Source organism: Salvia hispanica, chromosome 3 (genome assembly GCF_029641045.1).
Source record: "Salvia hispanica isolate PSC_SH4W2 chromosome 3, Shi_PSC_v1, whole genome shotgun sequence".
Taxonomy (NCBI): Eukaryota; Viridiplantae; Streptophyta; class Magnoliopsida; order Lamiales; family Lamiaceae; genus Salvia; species Salvia hispanica.
In genome coordinates, this window is record NC_142694.1 from 7,396,138 (window position 1) to 7,415,784 (window position 19,647).

Sequence of the window (19,647 nt, forward strand, 5' to 3'; positions counted from 1 at the left end):
CTTTTTTACTCTCGTACACAATCCTCAAAAACAAAACTCTTAAAATAACATCATCTATATGTCATAACATAATCCTAAAATGTAAAATTAATAAATTTCGCCAACCACACAATATGAGAGAGAATCAACACCAACAATAGTGCATTGAACATAATCCTCTTTTTATTTAAAGTTATACGTTTAAATCTAGCTACAAGTCTAGTACTACTATTTCTACTTCACGTTTATTTTTTAAGGTAAAGAAATTCAAGAAGAAAATGCGCACATTTTATTGCTTGTGTTTTAAAAAAGATAGTGACAATAAAAAGGTGGTAACGTTGATGATTTGGCAAATTTTCTGCCCACCATTTGTTCAACAATCTAAAGTGGGATTTACTTAATTTCTCTTAATTTTGTAGTACAAATAAAAACATCTAATGATGCCTGAATTTGTACTACTCCGGCTGTACTAGTACACAATTTCAACTAATTTATTCCTTTTTGCAATGAATTCCAACTATTTCATTGATGGCTTTAAATTCAGGTTCTGTCCATCACAGATCACACTGCATTGCGGTAAAAACCTCATTTTACTGAAATTCATTGAAATTTCAAATTCTAATCACGTGGGAGTGGGAGGTTTTGGGTGTGGAATTCATATCTTTTGTGGGTTTTGCGGTAAATCCAATTTTCATATTGTTCAGTGGAAGAAATCATATATACAGGTAAGAATTCTTTATAAAATTTCATGTTAAATGATTTCTTTCAGTTCTTGAAAAAAAGACTTGCTTTTGTTTGTATTGACATGAATTTCTTTGCCTTTTGTGATTATGATAGGAGATTACTTGCATTTTCCAGTTGTTGATTGTGAAATTGTTGGTATTGAAAGGGAAATGGGGAGTCATGAAAACAGAGAAATTGAGACTGAGAATTTGGGGGAAAATGGAGGGTTGCCAGATGACATGAAGAGGCTTCCTCCATGGGAAAAACAGATTACTATTAGAGGAATGATTGCTGGTTTATTTATTGGAATTATTTATAGTGTTGTGTCGATGAAGCTCAATCTGTCCACTGGGTTGGTGCCAAACCTCAATGTATCAGCTGCTCTTCTTGCATTCGTGTTCATTCGAACATGGACTGAACTGCTCGAAAAGTGTAATTTTACGACAACTCCCTTTACGAGACAGGAGAACACGTTGATCCAGACGTGTGCAGTTGCTTGCTATGCTCTCTCTTATGGAGGTCAGCATCTTTAACACTGGTTTGGTTTTGAATCACATGCTTTTGTTTTGAGCATTTGATTTAGTTTGATTATGGTTTATATATCATGCTTTTGCTTTAAGCATTTCATTTGGTTTTAGTTCATATGTCATGCTTTTTTTTTGCTTTGAACATCTGATTTGATATGATTGATTTGGTTAGCTTTTCTTAGTTGAATAGTAACATTTTGAGTAACATGTTTTGCTCTTTTCTTGAACATTTGATTGATTTGGTTGGCTATATTGTGGCATTAGGTGGCTTTGCATCCTATCTGTTGGGAATGAGTAGGAAGATATACGAGCAGGCGGGAGTCGACACACGGGGGAATTCGCCTGCGAACCTGAAAGAGCCAGCTCTTGATTGGATGATAGGATTCCTGTTTGTTGTTAGCTTTGTTGGTCTGTTAGCATTGGTTCCTCTTAGAAAGGTATGCTGAAACAGTTCCAAGTCCTTCCGTTCGAACAAGTAAGGATCTCTGATTTTTGTTATTGTGACAGGTCATGATCATAGACTACAAGTTACCATACCCGAGTGGAACTGCAACTGCTGTTCTCATCAATGGATTCCACACTGCCAAAGGAAACAAGATGGCCAAGTAGGCCTTCTTTCCTAGAATAAATCGAGTTAGTTCAAGCGTATGTGTATTTAGATTGATCCCGATTTCAGGAAACAGGTCCGTGGATTCGGGAAGGTCTTCTCATTCAGCTTCATGTGGAGCTTCTTCCAATGGTTCTACTCAGGTGGCGATCAATGTGGATTCGCCAATTTCCCCACATTCGGGTTGAAAGCTTGGAAGCAAACGTACGTACGCTGCAAACTCGTACCGTTTTGATCTCGTGAATTGTTTATGCATAGCAACTAATTTGAAACAGCAAAATCCCACAGGTTTTTCTTCGACTTCAGCATGACCTATGTCGGAGCAGGAATGATCTGCTCGCACCTAGTGAACGTGTCTCTGCTTCTTGGAGCCGTGCTCTCGTGGGGCATCATGTGGCCGTTGATAGACCAACGCAAGGGGGATTGGTTCCCAAAAGATATCAAAGAAACCAGCATGAAGAGTCTCAATGGTTACAAAGTATGCAACAGCTAAGAAGTTGTGTACATATTGTCATTTTTCGATTCGATTTCATCATAAAACTATATGTTTTGGCATTCATTTGCAGGTTTTCATTTCAATCTCTCTCATTCTCGGTGATGGCCTTTACAACTTCGTTAAGACGTTGCTCTTCACGTTCCAAAGCATGCGAACGACGTTCAACAAGAAGAATCAGATCTCAGGTGATCAATCAATTTCTCTCTATTTTGGAACAATGTTTATCTGATGTTCAAGAATCTGATCGCTCTGTGTGTTCGTGGCGACAGAATCGGACGACAAGGATCAAAACACGGTAGATATCCGAAGGAACGAGGTGTTCAAGAAGGAGAGCATTCCGCTGTGGGTATCTTGCGTTGGCTATTTGTTATTCTCCGTCGTCTCAACCATAATCATCCCGATGATGTTCCCTCAGCTCAAGTGGTACTACATCGTCGTCGTGTACATCTTCGCGCCATCTCTTAGCTTCTGCAACGCCTACGGGACCGGCCTTACGGACATGAACATGTCGTATAATTATGGCAAGGTTGCCCTGTTCGTCCTCGCGGCTCTGGGCGGGGAGGAGAACGGCGTCGTGGCCGGGATGATCGGGTGCGGCCTCGTGAAGTCGATGGTCTCGATATCGTCAGACCTAATGCACGACATGAAGACCGCGCACCTGACCCTGACCTCCCCCTGCTCGATGCTCATCAGCCAGGCGATCGGGACGGCCATCGGGTGCGTGGTGGCGCCCCTCACGTTCTTCCTCTTCTACAAGGCGTTCGATGTGGGGAACCCTAACGGGAGCTACAAGGCACCATACGCGCTGATATATCGGAACATGGCCATTCTCGGCGTGGAAGGGTTCTCGTCTCTGCCTCATCATTGCCTGGAGCTATGCTACGGGTTCTTCGGGTTCGCTGTGTTGGTGAACCTGTTGAGGGACATGGCGCCGGGGAGGGTTGGGAGGTTCGTCCCTCTGCCGATGGCTATGGCGGTTCCGTTCCTGGTCGGGGGGGCGTTCGCAATCGACATGTGCATTGGGAGCTTGGCTGTGTATGTGTGGAATAGAATAAATAGGAAGGAGGCTGGATTGATGGTTCCTGCAATTGCATCAGGTTTAATTTGTGGGGATGGATTGTGGATTTTGCCTTCTTGCCTTCTTGCTTTGGCAAAGATCAATCCACCAATTTGTATGAGTTTCTTTCCTGGGAAAATATCATAGGATTTTAGATGATAGATTGTAGTAGCTAATTGCAAAATTAGAGTGTAATAGATATGGAATAATCAATGTTTTGGCGATGATGGTAGATATAAAAAAATGAAATTCAATCTTCATTTACAAAACATACTAGCTATCTTTTGCTAAAACTCGAGGCACAATGGTATAAGGACTTTACTAAGTGGAGATTTGAATCATACCATCATTCACACATTGGACTATTTATTTGACAACGTTTTCTTAAATCACATGGATCATTGTACCGCAATAAAAACGAATTGACTATTTATTTGACAATGTTTTCTTTAAATCACACGGATCATTGTACCGCAATAAAAACGAATTGACTCTTTAAATTGTAGGAGTAGGACATTAATGGAGGTTGATGTGAATATATTGATGGATTAAGCTGCAAACATAAAGGAGAAAGGAATTGGAAATTGTTGGAATCTATGCTGTCAATGAACTTTGACCAATTATAATTTCAACGAGATATTTAATTTTTGTGAAATTAAATAATATAGCGTCGATCTACGTTCGGAGTAGATGACCGTGGTATATTCATTTTCTCAAATCCGATTCCCGGTGAGTGAGAAATAAGGGATTAAAGTTGTGCAAAATTGCAAACTTAATGAGCTATGAGAGAAGCTTAGGGAATAATTAAGAGAGTTAATTATCCAACATTGGAAGTTACAACCTTATTAAACTAGTATTTAATAAGAAGGATTATTACATGGAATAATTATAGTGGACTAAGATGGGCTGTAGAGCCCACACGCGCGCACACGCGCGCGCCGCCGCCGCCGCTCGCCCCGCCTCGAGCCCTTGGACTTGGACTTGGACTTGGATCTTGGCAATTGGTCTTTGGGCCTGGTCGTGGGCTTGGTGCTTGGGGTCTAGTTCTTTTTAGACCACCACCGTTTCCACGTCAGCGAGCCAAGCGGGATGCCACCTCGTCAGTATGACGCGGTAAGCCAACGTGGCTGACACGTGATAGTCCACGTCGTAAACGAATCTAGAAGCTTCTAGACTCAGACTCTCAGCTCTGTAACGTTTGTAACGCCTCGTAACCGACGACCGTTACGGTCTAGCATTGATGACAACCATTATGGCCGTTGACCCCCTGCAGTGGACCGAGCCTATAAATAGGCTAGCCATTCCATGCATTCTACACATCATCAAACACTAGAAAGCATTCTGCATCATAAACTCTCTCTCTCTGCATTGTTCTTCTGTCGAAGCTCTGCCCTCTCCTCCATCCAGTTCGCCGGAGCTCTGCTGATAGCGGTGCTGCTTCATCAGAGACGTAGCCGTTTTATCTTTGGGGACGAAACGCCAATCCGAAAAGCACTACCGGGGCGTATCTCGTCTTGCGGAAAGAGGACTTCTCGACTCGGCTCTTTCCTGTTCTACAGTTTGTAGTTTCAATTTCCATTTGTAATTTTCGTTTTAGTTCTTTTCTGTATTCCTTCTTGTAAGTCCTAAAACCAACAATTTGGGACTTCTTCTTTGTCCTTGCAAGGAAATGTATTTTCAAGAAATACGGCATTCCTTGACTCGATTGTTGTTCCTACTGTAATAGTCGATATTTCAGACTTGTGAACAACAAATCTATATGCACTACTGTTAAGTGCATCTCCAATGAAGATACAGAAATCATTTCTTGATGATGAGCTTCAGGAGCCGTTGGATCAACCTCTGATCCGAGATATTAAATCTTGACCGTTGATCACTAGTTACCGTTAGGTTTGAAATGTGTATAAATAAGTTTGTTGTTTTTCGGTTAGTAGTTAGACATCCTCGTGTAGCTCATTTTTCTCTCGCTATTCAATAAGAAATTTCCTTTCTCAAACCCTCGAATCATCACTCTCTCTTCTCCGATTACAACACACAATCGATCTCTATCTCTAACAATTGGCGTCGTCCGGTGGAAAATCGATTTGATTGAAAGACAAAAGGAATTCTTGAGGAGACGAATCTGCGACGACGATGGCATCAAGATTCGAGGCGGAGAAATTCACGGGGAAGAACGATTTCGCACTGTGGAAGATGAAGATTCGTGCGATACTCACTCAACAAGGTCTGGCTTCTGCTTTGACGACTAAGGGAAAGGAAGCCGAGATAGCGGACACTAGTGAAAAGAGCATTCAACTACGCGCAGAGAATGAGGCGAAGGCGTTCAACACGATTGTTCTCAGCCTTGGGGATAAAGTCCTGCGAGAAGTGGCGAAAGAGACGACCGCTGCAGGTATAATGGCTAAACTGGAAGATCTCTATATCTTACTAAATCGCTTGCAAATAGATTGATTATGAAACAGCGATTGTATTCATATAAGTTCTTGGAGGGAAAGGGGGTGTTAGAACAGTTGGAGGATTTTAGTAAAACCGTCGATGATCTGGAGAATATTGATGTGTCGATTGGTGATGAGGACAAGGCGATTCTGTTATTGAATGCCCTCCCATCAAGTTATGACTAACTTCTTGATGCGATCTTGTTTGGCCGAGAGAAAACCGTGACATTCCTTGAGGTGCAGGCTGCCTTGAGATCTAAGGAGCTGCAGAATATGGAGGCTAGGTCAGATAGCTCAATGTCTGAGAGCTTGAATGTGAAAAAGTTCAAGGGAAAGAAGTTGTTCAAGAAGTTCAATGAGCCTTCCAAGAATGTATCAAATGATCAAAAGGAAACTCGTTCTTGCCACTGGTGCAAGAAACCAAAGCATTTGAAGAAAGATTGCTATGCCTGGAAAAGAAAGCAACAAGAGAATGGTGGCAAGGCAGTGAATTCAACCGAGGAGGTTGAGGAAGATGAGGCTTCAATGACCTTGAATGTTATGGATAAGAAGGAGGATGGATCTTGGAATATGGACTCTGGCTGCAGTTTCCATATGAGCTACAACTTGTCTTGGTTTGAAGACTTAACAAAGATCTTTGGATCTGTTATGTTAGGAAATAATCAAATATGCTTGGTTAAGGGTGTTGGCTCCATCAGATTGAAAGTAGAGGGTGGATACATCCCAGAGGTTAAAAGAAATTTGATATCACTTGGCTCTCTTGAAGGAAAAGGGTGTAAGTTTGTGTCTGAGGTTGGAGTAATGACTGTTAGCAAGTCAGGAAAATTGTTAATGAGAGCAAGAAGAAAGGGTAGTTTGTATTACATGACTGCCACTGTGTTAAAAGCCAATTCAGAGGTGGATTGTGCCCTTGTTACAGAAAGTCTGAGGGTCAGACGTTCTAGGCTTGGTCATCCAACTTTTGGGACTGTGAAAAAGCTGATTAATAGGGGCCTTGTGCTCTGTGATGAAGCTGATGATTATTCAGTGAGATGTGAAGAGTGTGTGTTAGGTAAGGCCAAGAAATTGAGTTACCCGAAAGCCATACACACATGATTATGCACATAGTGACCTATGGGGGCCTGCTCAAGAAAAGTCCATTGGAGGTGGGAGATACTACATGAGCATCATTGATGATTTCTCCAGGAAGATATGACTCTACATATTCAAGGAGAAGTCAGAAGCCTTCAGTAGATTCAGAGAATGGTGCATTGAGGTGGAGGCAGAGAAAGGAACAAGTTTGGGATGCTTGAGGACAGACAATGGGATGGAGTATTTGTCAAGAGAATTTGATGAGTTTTGCAAGTTTAGAGGAATTAAAAGGCATAGGACTGTCCCCTTGAATCCACAACAAAATGGTGTGGCAGAGAGAGCAAACCGCACTATCCTAGAGAGAACAAGGTGTATTATGTTATCTGCTGGCTTGGAGAAGAGATTTTGGCAAGAAGACTGTTGTGATATTGATGAATAAATGCCATGCATTTAGCTTGAATGGGGACATACCAGACAATAGATGGTTTGGAAGGAGTAGCAACTATGAGAACTTGAGAGTTTTTGGCTCAAGGCCTTTGCACACATCAAGCAAGGGAAGTTGGAAGCAAGGGCAGTCCAGTGTATCATGTTGGGCTATCAGCCAGGTGTGAAGGGCTATAGACTTTGGTGCATTGAACTTGGAAATGGAAAGATTATTATTAGCAGAGATGTCATTTTCTGGGAGCATGAGATGCCTTTCAAGAAGAAGTCAGATACCGAAACAAAGAATGACAGTGAGAGGGTGATCATCTCTGAGATTGAGGTGGGGCATCAAGGATCTCAAGTACAACAAGAAACTGAGATACTTGTTAGAGTTTGTATACTAGAAATCACGTTTCGAGTGATTGAATACTGTAAAACTCTTATTTTATTTTCCAATAAATAAAACAGATTATTTTTGTCATAATGTTGTTATGTTTTACATCTAATGGATGTTAATGCATGTTTAAGTGTATAAGTTAACTTAACAAAGTCTATGTCTTTGTTTTAGTAGACCGGTTGTGGGCGTCGTCCACTTTAAGGTAATACGGTCAGTTCTAAAACAAAGAAAAAGATGAATTTCACAACCTAGATGGAATTTGACTACCCATCGAGAAAGGTTGCAATGTCAGTCCGCATATTTCTAAGCCTTACTGAAATAAGATGACATTGGTGTGGTATAGCACTGAACGGATCTAACAGCGAGACTTGCCTTAGGCTATCTACTGAAAGGCGAGGTCTTGATAAATATTTGTTTCTTAATCAATGTAGGTTAGCATTGAGCATACGGTATTGATTATGCACTACTTTGACTTATCAAATGGTGCGGGTTTTTTCGTAACCCAATAATCCTGATATATTGGGTAGTGGTGATCGATATCTAGCGATGCTAGGATTGCTATTATATTGAATCGTGCGCGAGCTGAGTCTCGCTTGATAATGTCCTCAAGAGGAGCGCAAAACAAGGTTTTATTATTCGGAACCTAGCTAGTTGGAGTGTGATTACTCTATGAATAATAAATAAGCGTTTCATGCTAAGTCCACTCTTGGAATTAATAAGAAGTTAATTAATTAAGTCAATAGCAGACATTAATTAATTAATGGACATTTTAATCTTAAGCACGGGAAATGAAAGTTAAATGGAAACCCGGATTACTTGTAATTTCGGATTTGGATGGGGAGAGTTCAATATTACTTCTGTAGTGGCTGCTCGTAATATTCCAATTATAACTTATATTAAATTGTGGATTCAATTTAATTAGTAAAAAGTAAATTGGTGAGCCCATATCCAAAACCTTCCATAGATCCCTGTCTGGGCCCAAAAGGAACTTAATATAAATAGGAGAATAAAGGAGACAGAAACAACACAATTTTATTTGCTAAAATTTTCAAAAATTTCAGCTGTCACAAGCTGTAGGAATTTTCGAATTCCTCTCCTATTCCAAAAAGGATTTCTTCTGTCTTCTTTATTTAAGTCCTAGTATTCTAGTAAGATCAGCCTACACTGATATTGGGATACAGTTCGGGAACCAGAGAGAAGATTTGTGGTTTAGTACTCAAAGCATCACGTGGAGAAGAAGCTAGCCATCTTCAATTCTTTGGAGAATTAATTAGGTATTTTTCTGCTCCATAGAAAAGCATGTTTTAGGTTTCAATATTCTTAAAGCATGATTGATTCAAGTTATGAGCATGATACATGTGATAATTACGCGAATAGCTTTTGTCTAAATAATCTGCTAAATAGATCTGATTATTATGTGATTAATTTATGCGCCCGCTTCCGCTGCCGGTTCCAACAATACTGATGTTCCACATTCTCCCCAACCACCACCACAACAACAATCAAGTCCAGCAGCTCAAGACAGCTGGAAATTAGCTAGGGACAAAGTTAAGGGAAATGTGAGGCCTTCTTCCAGGTATTCTGATGCTGAGTATCTATTCTATTGCCTCATGGTGGTTGAGGAAATTGAGTACTCAGAGCCTAGCAGCTATGAGGAGGCAGTTGAGAGCAAAGATTGGGAAAAGTGGATGCAAGCCATGATGGTACTTGGGTTCTGGTGGAGAGGCCAAATGGTAAAAGGGTTGTAAGTTATAAGTGGATCTTCAAGAAGAAGATAGAGGCTGCTGATGGAGATAAATTTAGATATAAAGCCAGGCTAGTGGCTAGAGGTTTCACACAGGAGCATGACATTGATTATGAAGAAATCTTCTCTCCTGTGGTGAAGCACACTTCCATTCGAATTTTATTGGCAATTGTGGCTTGAAAAGATTGGGAGCTAGAGCAATTGAATGTTAAGACAACATTCTTGCATGGTGACCTAAATGAAACCATTTATATGACTCAACCAAAGGGCTTCATAAAACCTGGAGATGAAGGAAAAGTTTGCTTGCTAAAGAAAAGTATCTATGGCTTGAAGTAGGCTAGCCGTCAGAGGCATATGAAGTTCAATACTCACACGATCAAGGGTGGTTTTCTAAGATCTTGTTATAATGAATGTGTCTACATAAAGAGTGTAGGTGGAGCTATTGTGGCTTATCTACTCTTATATGTAGATGATATGTTGCTAGCAGGTGCTGATTTGAGAGAGATTCAAAAGGTGAAAAATGATCTCAGAGCTGCTTTTGAGTTGAAAGATTTAGGCCCAGCCAGAAAAATCCTGGGCAATGTCCATAGTGAGAAAGAGGGAAAAGAGGCAGATACTGCTGGAACAGTCTGATTATATAGCCAAGTTGCTCAAGAAATTCAAGATGGAAAATGTGAAAGAGGTTTCTGTCCCTATGGGCTAACACTACAAGCTGAGTGCAGAACAGGGACCTAAGAGTGAAGCTGAGAAAATGGAGATGCAGAACATACCTTATGCAAACATTATTGGGAGCATAATGTATGTCATGATTAATACTCGGCCTGACATTGCACAGGCCATATCAGTAACTAGCAGATACATGACTAGTTATGGAAAGGAGCATTGGTCTGCACTGAAGTGGCTGGTGAGATACCTGCGGGGAGCTACTAATGTGGGTATTCTGTTTGATGGAAGTAGTGAGCATGAGGGAGATCCATTAAAGGGCTGGAGTGACTCTGACTTTGCTGGAAATCTAGACACTAGAAGGTCTCAATCAGGCTATTTATTTACTCTCTATGGTTCAGTAATCAGTTGGAAGAATAGTCTTCAAGGAGTGGTTGCTATATCCACTACTAAGGCTGAGTTCATGTCACTAACATCAGCAGTGAAGGAAAGTTCTTGGCTCAAAGGGGTATTGAAAGATTTTGGGATAGTTCAAGAATCTATAAGCATTGGTTGTGACAATAATAGTGCCTTATGTCTAGCCAAGCATCAGGTCTATCATGAGCGGAGTAAGCACATAGATGTGCGTCTACACTAGGACTGGCAAATCGTGCGTGTCGGATCGTTATCGTGTCGACACGATAACGACACGAACACGATAACAACAAACACAAACACGACCCGTTAAGAAAACCTCAAACACGAATACGAACATGACCCGCTACCTTCAGACACGAACACGACACGAACCACTTCGGGTCAACACGACACGATAACAACACGTATTGAAAAATGAGATTGTAAGAGTCATTTAATAAGTATTGAAAAATGAAAATAATAAGAATTAGTAATATTAAAAATATTATTTTTTAACGGATAACACGAACACGACACGAACACGCATTGTTAACAGATAACACGAACCCGACACGAACACGACACGAAATTTTCATGTCCTTAATGGGTCGACCCGATAAGGACACGAACCCAATAAGCTCTTACCCAAACCCATTAATTTCGTGCCGTTTCGTGTCGCGTTATCGTTTCGTGTAAAAAATTGACAGCCCTAGTCTACACTTCATCCGAGAGAAGGCTGAAGCAGGAGAAGTAAAAATCTTCAAGGTCGACACTGCTGAGAATCCAACAGACATGTTGACAAAGCCTATACCAAGGGCTAAGCTTGAATTGTGTATGAGGTTGATAAAGCTTCATAGCATTGACTCACATGGCAGCTAAACCATCAAGGTGGAGTTTGTGAATATATTGATGGATTAAGCTGCAAACATAAAGGAGAAATGAATCGGAAATCATTTCTTGATGATGAGCTTCAAGAGCCTTGGATCAACCTCTGATCCGAGAGATTAAATCTCGATCGTTGATCACTGTTAGATTTGAAATGTGTATAAATAAGTTTGTTGTTTTCCGGTTAGTAGTTAGACACCCTCTTGTAGCTCATTTTTCTCTCGCTATTCAATAAGAAATTCCCTTTCTCAAACTCTTGAATCATCACTCTCTCTTCTCCGATTACAACACACAATCGAACTCTATCTCTAACAGTTGACATTAAATAATTATGATCATATTAAAAATTATGAATATATAATTTTAGATGAAGCCCTCTTAAATGCCGTTTATGAATTAATCAATTCACACCATTATTGTGTTATATGACATAAATATGTGGTGGAATACATGCGATATTGTGTTATATTTTTATATTTTAGGAAGAGATACAAAAATTACTCCATTTATTTCAAGATAAGTGATACGTGCTAGTTGGCACCTATTTTGACAAAACTTAATTTTTATTCTTTCTATTTTATTTATCTCATATTTTATTATAGTAATTCACTATTCTTAATTCCTGTAACAAAATAAAGTAGTACTATTATTTAATTGGGACGGATAAAATATTAAATATTAATAATCGAAATGTAGATTTCTATTACATAAAAATGTAAAAGAACTAGTACTACTTAAATTTAGAAGATGATTCTTGCATTTAATAAAAAAATCCATTCATAAATGTAAGCAAACAATTATTAATTCTTAAAGTCAGCTGATTTATTAGCTACTAGTACTACATATTTTAAAGTTTTCGTCATTTTTGTTTGACAGTAGTAGTAAAATACTTGCATAAATTAGCTAAAATTCCAATTTATAGCAGACAACACGCCCCACACCCAAAAAGTGAAATTTAATGAGTTTAAGGACCAATTGATAAATTCAGCACAACTATATATCTTCGATGATTTCAATACTCCACACTCGATTCACCTGCATACAGATAGAGTCAATCCTGTCACACAGTCAAACGTTATCTCTCTGGTAAGCTCCTCTCGCTCCATTTCTTTCCGAGATTCTACCTTTTCCTGCGTAATTGCTTTTGGATCGTCGGTTTTCCATGTGTGTTGTGTGTTGATCGTGGAGAATTTTGATTGTGATCGTGAGAATTTTGTGCAGAGTTTGCGCGGGGGCGTAATGTCGTCAGATCCAAAGCTTCACGTGTTTGAGGAAGTCGCGAAGCATAATAAGACGAAGGATTGTTGGCTCGTTATCAGTGGAAAGGTTCGATTAAAAAAATACATTTGATTCCTTTTCGTTGCAACAAAAATTAGGACTCCATGCGTTATTAATTTATTTTATAAAATTTTCAATAAAAATCTGTTTCCTGGAGGTTTTGAGATTTGACCGTTAATCGGATGCTGCTTTCGGATTTTCATTTATTCATGCGATCAAAGATGCTATTGAGCTTAATCAAGTATCCTAAGTTTGTCAATCTGATATGTGAAGCTTTTTGTGTTGATTTTATCAATTCAATAAAAGTCATGTTGGTGAAAGATTGTGATCCTCGATTTTCTTCTGGATGATTTAGGAATTTGTTTTGTTGTTAATATGTAGCTTCATTACTGTATTTGCATAATCATAGCGTCAAACTTGGTTAGCTGGTTATGGTAATTTTAGCTTTCAAATGATTTAGAGAGGGAAAGAGAGAGAAACGAGTAGAAGACTTGTTTAAACTGTATAGCTTAGATGAGACACTTGAAGCAGCAAAGATGGATACCTGATTATACAAAATGGAGCAAAGATGAAACTCGTCTTCGTGAGAGAGAGAGATTGGTTGAGATAAGTATGAGGTTTACAGTAATCTGTTATCTTAATTTGGTTCTATCCTGTTACGGGCATATAAAAACTGCTAAAATGTTGAGTGTTTGGTTGCATTTAAGTTTGAGTTAATTTGTATGTTCATTAATCTTTCAAAAGATAGCATAGCATTCTAACACGAAGATAGCGTATGCTAAAATGGATTCTCCTCAGGTTTATGATGTGACTCCATTCATGGACGATCATCCCGGAGGTGATGAAGTTCTACTAGCAGCTACAGGTAAATATAATCTTTTCAATGCTCGTATCGCTGTCATCAAACTCGTTGGGTTCTTGAAGTTGTTCGCTCATTACAGGGAAAGATGCAACCAATGACTTCGAGGATATTGGGCACAGCGATGAAGCTCGTGAGATGATGGACAAGTACTACATTGGGGAGATAGACCCGGCAACAGTTCCCTCGAAACGCCCTTTCTCCCAACCCCCACAACAATCTGCTGCCCACAGCGCCAACAAGTCACCCGATTTTGTCATCAAGATCTTGCAGTTTCTCGTGCCTCTCTTGATCTTGGGATTGGCCTTTGCCGTCCGGCACCACACCAAAGAGAAATCATCTTAACTCATATAGGCATTTCCTTACTTCTCAACTCCTCTTAGTTGTCAAGGATTCAACTTTTATCACCCACGCTATCCAATATTTTTGGGTGCATGGTAAATGTATTGATTTACAAGTAATAAGTCTATCCCAAAAAATAAAAGTATTTGGCAATTTGTTATGCTTGATAGAGTAATTTTAGTACTCCGTATTCATTATTTTCACTATCCAGTGACAGCTAGCATTAAAATGACGTCGTCGTTTAAATGCTTCGGTGATAAGAAAATCCATCTAACACCTTTTCGTTGTTGGATTCTCAACTGAAACTATAATCAGAGGTAGATACAAGCAGAGTGCTAAAACAACCATTTAAGGTCTCACAGTGTTAGCAATTTGATAAGTAAATAGACAAGCATAGAGCCATTAACATGAATAAGCTCAGCAGAAAATTTCCAATTGTAGAGATACAGATGGAATCAACGATTTCTACTCGGAAATTGCCTCTATCAAAGACCCCTACGAGTTGCCTCAGAGCTTTGCTACTTCCCCAAAAACAAGCACCAAAGTTTGTTGCTTACCAAGAAACGGACTAACGGAGAAATTCTTCCACGATAGACTTAGCAATAATTAGAGGGAACAAAATTACATACTCAATGAGTCTCGATCTTGTCATGGAGGTTGACAACCAAGTGGTGTGCATCATCCAGAAGCTTCCACACATCGAGATGCCCTGCCATCGAGTTGCACTCCCTAAGAATCTCGTCCATGCTGTTGTATTTTTCCACGATTTGCTTCCTCCTTTGCAGGACAGAAGCTGCAATTGCATAGAGTAAGAGATCATCGGTTGGAGGGGCCCGCTGCCTGATCCTGCTCCAAGCAGACTTCCCTATACCAGCTCTGATTGCAGCCTGATCCGCCCATACGACTTCCCAGAGGCATAGAGTTTGCTCGAAAGTTAGTTCCCTTCTAAAGAGCACGACCACCATCCTGTATACGAAGAAGCAATCCTCAGCCTGGAGTTCCTCGAGATGCCTGTAGAGGTGTGAGTCCTTGTACTTGATGATTTTTGAGACGATGTTCAGCTGCCTTCTGATTCCCACTTCATCAAGTCGGAAATTGTGACGAGCCTTCTTCATGAAACCCACAAAGCACCAGAAAGCTTCATGGTCCTCTGTCACCACAGCTATTATAGGAGAAAGAAGATCACTCATCCCCTGACAATAGCCGATTTCAGGGTCATACATTGCATAGGCTTCAAGAATGGCTACCAAACGAGCAGCATGGAAGATCCTGCTAGGAATGAGATGTTCATAATCCTTCAGCCTCACTGCTTCAGCAGCACGATGGGCTTTTGCATCTGTCACCGTAGCCTGTGATGGGGAGTATGATATCCAATCCTCATTGGCCCGAATAGCATCTAGCCGGATAATTCGCTGCCAGGTGGCAAAATTTTCCCTACTGAAGGGTTGAGACTGAACATCCGTGCTTGAAGGAGACGAATCCTCCTTTGAGGACAGGTCATTTTCAGGGTCCTGGTCCTGTGTGCTTTCTGTTACGTCGAAAGTTTGACTTAATTCAGGATCATCTGAGGATTCAGAGTCTGAGGATTCTGAGTCAGAGGTGACGTTGGAATCTGTAATTCTCTTTGAGCCCTCGTATTCATTCATGATTGAGTTGGTGGTATGACATTCCTCCTCATTATTATCGAATGCTTCCTCACTCGAAAGGGATCCTCTGGCACTCACCACCTCTTCAGAGCAAGGAGAATCCACCTCTTCAGTGATACTTCCACCACCAGCATTGCTTGTTTCACCATTTGCATTTAACTTACAAGGTTCACTGATATGTTTAAGGAGCCGGCGACACTGCCTCCGTAGTTTCTCATATTCCTTTCTGCAAAAAGTAACAACCAATAAATCTACGGCCAAACCTTATCGACTTATTAATCAGTTAAACATATAAATGGATGGGAGATTTTTGTAAAAAAAGGTAAAAGAAAATGAATAGAGTCCACTACATGGGTAACAAACTCATGTTTGTATGACTGTACCTGTTCTGGACCTTAGTAGTATCTCTTTCTTCTTTGGTACTTCTCAGGTCATAGCTGCAGAAAGAAGTCGAGATCATAATCATTATGACTAGGCCATATGCATATTCTTGATATACAGAAATAAGCTTGAAAGTAAAACATTGGCAGGTCAAAATATATTTAAGTAATGTCAAACGCATGTTGATGACAGAGATGGCACTAACCCTCAAGAAGGGGAAGTGAGGTCAGTACATCCTAAACATTAAAGCTAAGGACTGGATAAGGGAACTTTTGTTGGACCAAAGAAGGAACACGAAAACTATGTTCAGAGACATTAATAATCAAATGGTTTATTACAAGCAAACACAAACATCAAGAAGCAATGAGTTTCATGAGACCTGATCTACCCTTACTCTTCAGTTATTTACATCTCACAAACAGAAATTAAACTATTAATGCAATGTTCATCCACAAGCAGAAAATGAGAAAACATTGCCACTCAGATATCTTATTCCTGAAGTGAGTAAACTTACACTCCAAGAAGAAACGGCCAAACCTCTCCCCTAATACTAGGATCAACACCCTGCATAAAGCAAGGTATAAAATCAAACTCAAGCAGTTACCAACTACAACAATTAACTTGCAGCTATATGAAAGCATAACTCACTCCGCTTCGAACTTTTTTCAGGAATTTAACTCCATTGTCACGAAGCTTTCCATCTGGAGTGAACAAACTTTTCCACTGCTGAGGTGAGAGTATATGCTTCCTTTTTCTCCGGGACCATGGGGATTTAAGGCGACCCCTGAAAATTAGCAATATCACCAATTATTACTTGATCAATGAGAGGCCGTGTTAACAAAATCGAAAGAGTACAAGGTTCCCAAGTCACAAGATTATTGGGCACAATCATGTTTGGTAGCATAAGGACAAAATTTACTAATTATCACTGCCTGCATATAACTCCAAAGAAAGAATTTGAGATGAAAAGAGCATATCCTTCCGCAGAAAAAGTATGAGATGAAAAGCAATACAGAGCATGCAGCATTATCAAGTTCCATAACTTAACAGTTAACAATTAGAAAATGACCAGCTGATATTTGAAAAAACTTCCTAACTCAAGTAACTACTACAGAGAACTACTTTAAATTCCACATGTTTGTTTAAAGGTTTATATTCAAAGAAGATGCTAACTGTCCACTAATACAAGAACCAGCACAGTAGCGATATATTTTTTTCATGTAGCAACTTGAAAGTAAAAAGAAATTTGTTAGCTTCTTTGTAGCCGTCCAAGAGAAAGGTTCATTCATCTTGCATCCTAAATAAAGCAACCAAAATACTTCTCAGAAAACTAATACAAATATACAATGGTAAATAAGTTCACACAAGGCGTGGAAGAGCCTAATATCAACAGGTTCAGATGTTGGCATGGTTATATCTCTTTGAAGTGTGAAAGTACTGGTTCTGTGGAATATCTATAATATACTCATATATAATGTTGTCATTCAAAATAAGAATTGATGCAAAATATAGATACTGGATGAGATTAGCAGGGTGAATTAAAACTTGAGGTAGCTGAATATGAACTATTGCTAAGGTCATAACACAAATGAACTAGACAACAACTGTTAGATATCACAAAGTTTAATCGGCCAACTTTCTGATTGAGGTTCTGGACTCAACTTTCAACCTCGAGCATGAGGTCCACAACCTTGGTGTTTACAGCCATGCACAAAACATCACAGTGATTTAGTGTTCACAGCCATGCACAAAACCAGTTATATCACCACCTTAAAATATGTTGAAAGACAATAGTGTATTCAGATTATTGAGAAAAAATAGATATTTATGGTCGCATACTAAATCTCCCAAAACGTTCCAGGTCTATAAAGCATGATTTGATGTAAAAATTTGATCTTCCATCTTGTTCAAGAATCAAGACTTAAAAGAAGCTTCAGAGAAAATCGATGTACAGCACTGGAAAGTAGGTCAATAACCAATTTCTACTTCGAGGGAGATTTTATTTTTCATCCCATCTATATCCTTTTCCTACTTGGACAAAACTAAAATGTAAATACAATGACTCAAAATTTAGAAGTTTACAACCTTGGTGACCTTGCATAGATTACACTTTAATTTGACAAAATCCAATATAAGGGCAAGAATGAGTGCTTTATTAATCAAGCACTAATTATTCAACACCAGTCGATCATTCAAAGTAGTATATTAGCCCATTTTGGCTGACAAATAAAAAAAGATATTTCATATTACCAAGTCAAATTAATACTCTACTTATTACTCTTACATATCAATCCTAACAACTAAACTAACTGAAGCGTACACCTAGGCGTAGGGCTATGACCAGCAACACGAAGAAATGGACAGCTATGAATCGAGCTGCAAAGAAGCGGCAGATTGAATGGTAGGGTAAGTGATATGAGATTGAAAAAAGCTCATGTTTTGGAAGTATAAACTCAAGATCTGAACTAAAAGATTAGAAAAAAACTAAGTAGGTGTTTTAATTTAGAGAGAGAAAGAAGAGACTCACCGGTCAGAAGAGGAAGAAGAACAAGAGGCTGGTGAGGAGTTGGAGGAAGCTACTATGAAGAGAACCGATCTCAAATGAATCCACGACGAAGACGGTGGAGACGACGACGTATTTGAAGACGGTGACGAAGATTTTGACGAAGTCTGACTTCGTCTTAGAGCTCTCATCTATGAAGTCTTTATGAGTTATCACTCCTAAAATTTTTGCCCTAATCTAATTAAATTAAGTCTCCCTAGGGTTTACAACACCGGATTGAGAAAATTTCCTGTGACACTGTAGCTCTTTACCTAGAAGTGTAGAAGACTGCGGCGGCTAAGGCGAGGCCAGCAAACGCCGTGAAGGCGAGGGTGAGGCCGCCGTTGGACGCCGCATCCCTCCAGAATCCTCCACCGCCGCCGCCTCCGATGAAGACCACCCTGCTCAGCTCGCCGATTCTGCTCCCGATGGCTTGGACCGCCGCGGCGCCGCCGGCTAGCATGGGGTGGATGCGCGGAATGACGAATCTGCCCCTGGGAACGCCTTGTTGATTATCCACCATCAACCAACTGAATACCACCAGCAACCTCCGCTTTAATGCTTCCCTCCTCTCCTCTTTTTCTTTCACTCCTTTCCCACTTTTTTATTTTGATTTCATTTTTTTTTCTCCTTTGAGGGCTTTTGTCTTCTCTCTGCGATGATGCGATCTATGTATCCATAGATTTTCTCTCTCTAGAGTTTTGCTTTTGGAGAGAGAGAGATTGGGAGTGAAACGACGCCGTGTGAACCGTTATGATATGACCATTACCACCTTTGTGTGAGTGTCATCTTATAAATTCAATAATTTTGACGATTTATATTTACTAAATTACAACTTTTAATTAAATGGTTTAAGGTTAAAATAAAATTAAACCACAGTGTGATGGGCTTGTTCTGCGTACTAGGCTCGAAATCAAATTCATTATTCGATTATCAATTACTATAAACAATTCCAACTTTATATAATACTAAAATTTTATCATTCAAATTGAGAACGTGTTTTGAGTTTATCTTATCTTCGACCTTTTATCAAGCTATTCATTGTAGAATCGTGTCGCACGAGACATGAGCGGCATGGTGTGATGTTCTTAGACTTATCACTAAAAGTCTATTCAAAGTTTCAAATTCAAGTAATTAAGATTAAAAATAGTTTCTAGTTATGCATTCGAATATGGTTATATTACTATTCTCTTATC

General features: G+C 39.6%; 3 protein-coding genes across 7 annotated transcripts; 2 read left to right on the forward strand and 1 right to left on the reverse strand.

Annotated features, from left to right (window-relative positions):
• Positions 1-354: 354 nt before the first annotated feature.
• Positions 355-3,658, forward strand: LOC125216584 (metal-nicotianamine transporter YSL2-like). 2 transcript variants are annotated; one of them, XM_048118338.2, is made up of 8 exons: positions 355-704; positions 869-1,221; positions 1,494-1,666; positions 1,737-1,834; positions 1,906-2,040; positions 2,125-2,314; positions 2,403-2,517; positions 2,602-3,658. In XM_048118338.2, the coding sequence occupies exons 2-8, from the start codon at positions 873-875 to the stop codon at positions 3,534-3,536; spliced, it is 1,995 nt and encodes a 664-aa protein (XP_047974295.2). In that variant the 5' UTR covers positions 355-704; positions 869-872; the 3' UTR covers positions 3,537-3,658. The 2 variants fall into 2 exon arrangements, with proteins under 2 accessions (XP_047974295.2, XP_047974294.2); XM_048118337.2 differs by having other exon boundaries at positions 356-704; positions 817-1,221.
• An 8,687-nt stretch (positions 3,659-12,345) lies between these two features.
• LOC125200198 (cytochrome b5-like) lies at positions 12,346-14,042 on the forward strand. The gene is made up of 4 exons (XM_048097923.2): positions 12,346-12,489; positions 12,625-12,729; positions 13,480-13,546; positions 13,623-14,042. Exons 2-4 carry the CDS (start codon positions 12,643-12,645, stop codon positions 13,883-13,885), a joined length of 417 nt encoding a protein of 138 aa, XP_047953880.1. The 5' UTR covers positions 12,346-12,489; positions 12,625-12,642; the 3' UTR covers positions 13,886-14,042.
• Positions 14,043-14,182: 140 nt separating this feature from the next.
• Positions 14,183-19,192, reverse strand: LOC125200197 (rab GTPase-activating protein 22-like). Of its 4 annotated transcripts, none has more exons than XM_048097921.2 (6): positions 18,724-18,847; positions 18,437-18,630; positions 16,558-16,693; positions 16,424-16,473; positions 15,912-15,965; positions 14,183-15,754 (listed from the first exon to the last, which is right to left on the reverse strand). In XM_048097921.2, exons 2-6 carry the CDS (start codon positions 18,601-18,603, stop codon positions 14,512-14,514), a joined length of 1,650 nt encoding a protein of 549 aa, XP_047953878.1. In that variant the 5' UTR covers positions 18,604-18,630; positions 18,724-18,847; the 3' UTR covers positions 14,183-14,511. The 4 variants fall into 4 exon arrangements, with proteins under 4 accessions (XP_047953878.1, XP_047953879.1, XP_047953877.1 ...); XM_048097922.2 differs by having other exon boundaries at positions 18,437-18,603; positions 18,724-18,845; XM_048097920.2 differs by lacking the exon at positions 18,437-18,630 and having other exon boundaries at positions 18,724-19,192.
• Between the last annotated feature and the right edge of the window lie 455 nt (positions 19,193-19,647).